Source organism: Sphaeramia orbicularis, chromosome 3 (genome assembly GCF_902148855.1).
Source record: "Sphaeramia orbicularis chromosome 3, fSphaOr1.1, whole genome shotgun sequence".
Lineage (NCBI taxonomy): Eukaryota > Metazoa > Chordata > Actinopteri > Kurtiformes > Apogonidae > Sphaeramia > Sphaeramia orbicularis.
The window spans coordinates 11,217,003-11,223,002 of NC_043959.1; the positions used below are offsets into that span (position 1 = coordinate 11,217,003).

Here is a 6,000-nt window from a genome sequence, read left to right on the forward strand (position 1 = left end):
ACACAACGAACGAGTTTATCAGCAACTCTCTGAGCAGACGTCACAGAAGTTATGCGCAGCGTCGCTATGATGACCAGGTACACTAAAGTCAGTAGTATTGTGTAATGGAAACACTCTAGGAATAGTCCCTGGTCCCCAAGTTGAGTCGAGCTGGTACCACATAGCAGAAATGTCTGACTGGCATTACTGGACTTTCCAGTCTATAAGCCGCTACTTTTTTTCCCACACACTGTGAACCCACGGCTCTAAAATGATGCGGCTAATTTATGTTTTCTGGGCTAACGATTCATCCGGCTGACGAAGAAGGAAATAGAGCTGCTGCACGTAAGCTTGGCATCAATGAAGCAATGTTGAGACGTTGGAGACGGGGTACGGTAGTCTGACTCAGTAGGTGAGTGAGTTGTCAATCAAAAATGTCAATCAATGTCAAACAGGGCAGACCTTGGAGCTTGGAGGAAAATCGGGAAAAAACACTTAATAGAGGGTCCAAATTAAATTGAGACTAGAATGAGGCTTGATAAAAAAAATAGACTTCATATTTTTAGAGAGCAGTTCAAAGAAAGTCTATTGAAGCTGGGCTCTTTAGAGCAGCATCTGATGGTTATCAGTGGTATTACACTGCAGTCAAGGTCCTGAACCCTTGGTGTAGATTTTTTTCAATTTATTTATTTTTTTTTTTTTTTTAACACTATCTATACATGTACAGTAACACCAAACTGAATTAAATAAATCAAATTATAGAGTGGAGCCACTGCTACCAATACATGACCCAGCTGTTCAGCTCAGTATCGAACCAATGCATCCATCATGTAATGTTCATCTTGCTAAGGAGGAACTCAGAATGTGTTCATTTTCTTTATTTTGACTTTGAACAAAATAAGACTGTAAATTAGAAGCTGTGTTTGTTGCATCTCTAATGTAATTTTTTGTCAAAATTATCAATGAATCACACAGTAAATTCACAGATTTCATTTCGATTTCTGACATTTTCTTTTTCAAAATTCTAGATTTGTGAGTGAGTCTGGATTCAACTACGCCATATGTGCTGAGTTCACTCTGCATAAAATGACTAAACTGTTCACATTTTGTTTGAAAATTAGATAGATATTCAGCGTTCCATGAATTTAGTGTGGAGATGGATGATTTAATTAGTAGTGACAAGGTGTTTTACAAACTGTTATCAGCTGAATGTCTTACATCAGCCTTTGAAAACTGACGTGAAGGTGATTTTCTAGATGATTCTAAAAAGTTGGTGGAGAGAGTTTGACCCTCATCAGACCAGTGTTTGTGTTGTGAGCTGCAGGATAGGACCAGATCAAATATGAACAGACTATTTATAGATGGTGACATTTAGGAGATAAAAGTAGTGGAGCAGGATGAGTGGAATGTAAAGCCTGCAGATACTAGAGGATGAGCACACCCACTGGCACCGCTGCCCACAGAGGAACCATTCACACAGCAAACACAACGGAAGAAGTATTCACAAACTTTAGTACAAGTACACATACTAAAAGTTGAAGCACTGGTCCAAGATCTAGTCTCCTTTTCATCTACTAAACATTTTTGTTCATGTCTTGTAGTAGGGCTGCACAGTTAATCCATTTTAAATCAAAATCGGATTATTTAATTAGGATGATGTTTAAAAAAGGGTAATCATCAAATCAAATTTCATCTCTGTCGCGTCTCCGCGCTGTACACCTCCAGGTTACCATAGGCTCCGCCTCCTAACTATGAGAGCAGTCTCCACAGTCTTTGGTCTCCACACACCAGTACACAAATGGCATTTGCTCAAAAGAGTGAGACGTTTGTGGCTAAAAATAGCAAGAGCGAGTCGGTTGTGTGGAATTGGTACAGCTTCAAAGTTCCCCATGAAAACCAAACCATTCCTCACGGCAAACTCAGCCTGAAGGCGTATCAGTCAAAGACAGCAGCGGAACCGACTTATTTCAGCACCTCAACCATCATCACATGCCAGAGTGGGAGCAGTGCGTTGCATTGCGGGCTACACACGAAAATGACATGTCGACTTCTGTTGTCTTTTGTAGTTTTACCCAGAAATCGAAAATGAAGTTTTTAGAGGAAAAAAAAATGGGATTTTATTTTTATGTACTGTATATATTTATAATTGTGCGGACCTATCTTGTACTTTTGTTTTGTCTTATATCATGTGTATATTTCTCTTACATCATTTTTCTCCAGTTTAATTTTTTTTTTTTAAATTGTTATTCTGTGAAATCATTTCACTTTGTCCTGAAGATAATAAACTGACTTCATATTGACAGAATGGATTCAGACTTGACATTATTCCTTCATTTTATAAGTTTTGTTATTGCACTGGCTGACAATTGCAATTTGATTTGATTATGTTGCTACCCTAGGCTGCTTCATGTATGGATTTACTTTCATCTCATTCTGTGATGGAAGACCTCTCTGCTCCAAGTAAAAGAATCTGTAAATCCGAGGGGAAAAAAAGAGAAAGAAATCAGCCAAATAGTTATTTGCAATTTGACCAACTGTGAAAATCCAGGAAACTGTCGATAACTGGTGCTGCTTTATATGACATTTATTTTAATTGACTGATATAGCTAATTTCACTGTTATATTATTACTATTATTATCATTCAGTTCTAAAACACTTCATCACATCTTCGGCAAAAAAAGGAAGTAAAGCTGTCAGGTAAATAAGGACGAGTAGATGAATAAAAATGTGCACAGTAGAGGAGTAAATGGTCCTGATTTAGTCCAATACTAACCATTTGTTTGCAGGGTTTGTACACATTTTTCAAGGTCAAATTCAAGCAATTTTCAAGCACTTTTAAGGGTCATTTTCACATTTTTCCACCACAGAACCTTATCGCTGGGCTGGGCTAAAATACATAACTACAGGAATACACATGATTATTTTGATCACAAAGATGCACATTATATTATGCTATAAACATCTCAAATTATGTTTCATAATAGCAAAAAATGTTGAAATTATATGAGAACAAAAAGTTTTATCCAAAAAAAAAAGGGAAGCCACTTGGTGCTCTTCAGACACACTCACACAGAGACAAATATTAAGATAACAATGTACCTGGAGTCTGAGAACACCCAGCAATTTTCTTTTTTGACATAAAGTTTTATTTTTCAAAATGCATCACCTCTCTGTAAGTAGCTTTGGTTATAATTACAAGCACTTTAAAAAAAAAACAATGCAAGCACTTTTCAGACCTTAAAACCACAACATTAAAATTCAAGCATTTTCAAGGATTTCAAGCACCCGTATGAACCCTGTGTTTAAGACAATTTTAATTTTAACCCAAACACTCAAGATAAACTTTCAAATGACTAATTTCCATGCAGGGATTGTGATGAAGACCAAATGGCTAAAATCTACTTAGGGGGTCAAATGAGTGGCCATTTTTGTCAAAAAAAAAAGAAAAAAAAAAGTTGTAAGAAATGCATAGAAATGTGTTGAAATGATGTTAATCCATTTGTGCACAGACTACTGATATTATTGACAGTGGAAGCTATATTTTCCGAAATATTGGATTTTGAATAGCACGTGTATGTGAAAACTTTTGCTGGTGGACGGACGTGACATTACCCATGATGATCTGGTCAGTACCAATACTTTATTAGAAATAAACTTATATTCTTACTATTGCTAAGTCTCCTGTTATTCATAAATGTCAGTATTGTGGATCTAAAACAATAACAGCTGACACAAAAACACAAAATGTGTCAGTGGACAGATGTGACATGGTTGTTGTGGATCCCATCATACTGATGCTCGGCAGCCATGTCACCGTTTCCACAAATGATCCCTGTGCAAAAACTAGGATCAGAATTATTTATTGTATAGTTTATCATCATACTAAAGAGGAAATAACAATACAGAATTGTTATTTCTTTATAAAAATGCTTATTATTAGAAAACTGTTGATTTAAAAAGTGATGTGTGACATTCTTAATGTATGTATTGGTGTAACATAAGCAGGATGGATCAGCACCATACTCCATATTGAACCTGTAAAATTAAAACATGTGATATGTAGGATAGAATCTGGTAAGAAAAATTGAGGAATCTTTTAAGGTAAATTTAGTAAAAATATAACTTGGCCATTTGTGACATGAAAATATAGCATTAATTGTGATGAAATTGGACATTTTTGACCTGAAAACATAGTTCATATGACCATCAACATGTAGACACAGAACTGAAATCCTGTGAATTTACATAACTTGCATTTACCAACACAAAGTTCCTTTGGGGATTCACTTATGTTGATTTCATATGCACAAGGACAGAAATAAGACCTCTAAGCGAATTTTAGTCGCAAAACAATCAGGCTCTACCTGAGAAAAGACTCAGTTGGCCCTGGAATGTGTCACCTGCCATCCTGCACTGAAGCTGCAGGTCAATATTTAAAGGCAACACTTCATTTCCAGCTGAAACAGCAACTCAATCACAACTCAAACAGTGTGAGGGGAAAACACACACACACACACACACACACACACACACACACAGGGCGGCATGAATCACCTCTTCATACTGGACCGGATCATTCTGGTGGATTCGGCCCCGGTGCTACGGTCCGGTTCTGGACTCAGGGTGTGGACGGTCCCGGCTCGGATGGACCGTGCGTCCTGGGTGCAGGCTCCCACAGTCCGACACCAGCCATGATTCAAGCTTCTCCAACTCTTCTGATCCAACTGTTCCCACGGCGAGACACTTTAAGACCCGAGACACAAGAGGAGAAAAGCGCACATTTGGAGCCGTCTGCGGACTCTGCTCCGGCAGGTGGTTCATCCGCAGGTAGATCCGAACCCGACAGCTACTGTTCCGGTCCACACACCGCAGCCGTCTGTCCGTCTGTCTCTCCACCTGAGCGGAGCCTTCCTGCCCAGGACCCGCCTCTGTCCTCCAATCACAGCTGACGGAGGATCCTCCACACGACGCAAAGGTGGAGTTACTTACAAAGATGAACAAATGCAAATTTATTTCACACAAGTGGGAAAAAAGTCCAAATAATACACATGCTATCTTAACCCTTTCATGCATTAATTATGAGAACCTTAGTTAAGATTTTTTTTCTTGAGTGTTTTTATTCCTCCATAGGCATGAAAAAAAAAACAATGTGATCAAGTTTGGGGTTTTTTTCGTGGAGTTACAAAAATGTCCATGCATTTAATTTTTGAAGTAAAGAAACGTGTTTAAAACCCAACATCAGAAATTGATATTAAAACAATGAATTAAAATCTGATATTTTCTCACATTTTACATATTCTAATGTTAATTATTACTCTTTTCATGGAGATAATATGCAACAAAAAACACACTTTTTTTCTAACAAATAACAATTGATTTACACTCAAACATGTTAGTGCATATCAGGTTTATCAAGAACAGCAATGTTGCAGGAATTGTATGAATTACAGTGTATGGGATGATGGATGTTGGCTGATATGAAACTAAAACAAGAAAATCCATGAATATACAAGAGAACAGCTGGAGAATAACTGTCCACTGTAGTGACCACTATGCATGAAAGGGTTAAAATAATGACTTCTTTGACAATAAAATATATATATATATATATATATGTATGTATATATATATATATATATATATATATATATATATATATATATATATATATATATATATATATATATATATATATATATATATATATATATGTCCCTAATAAAAAATGACCTTGTGGTCTTAAAATAATTCCATAATTTCTGAAATCAGGCAAATGGATTGAAAACTAAAATTGAAAAATGACTGAGGCAGTTGTGACAGTGAACTCTAGGAGGCGCTGTGAAGCACATTGTGTTCACAAGGTGTGAAGTCATTTCTCAGAGACCACCTTTTTAAAAAGTTTTCAAATTATAAAGACACGAACAACAGCTTGAAAGAAATGATTGAAACTACTGTTATGACTATATATTTCCATCCAAATGATGCCTTTATAAGTTGCAACATTTTATTTTTTTCTGCAA

At 36.6% G+C, this 6,000-nt stretch overlaps 1 protein-coding gene across 2 annotated transcripts in view; it reads right to left on the bottom strand.

The window, feature by feature from the left end:
• adamtsl5 (ADAMTS like 5) overlaps positions 1-4,866 on the bottom strand; it is an 82,905-nt gene extending 78,039 nt beyond the window's left edge. For both annotated transcript variants that reach the window (XR_003937915.1, XM_030160230.1), the window contains exon 1: positions 4,535-4,866. Coding sequence is in view for 1 of the 2 variants with exons in the window: in XM_030160230.1 (XP_030016090.1) it covers positions 4,535-4,557 (23 nt within the window). In the remaining variant the exon portion in view is untranslated. The remainder of the gene's footprint in view (positions 1-4,534) is intronic.
• Between the last annotated feature and the right edge of the window lie 1,134 nt (positions 4,867-6,000).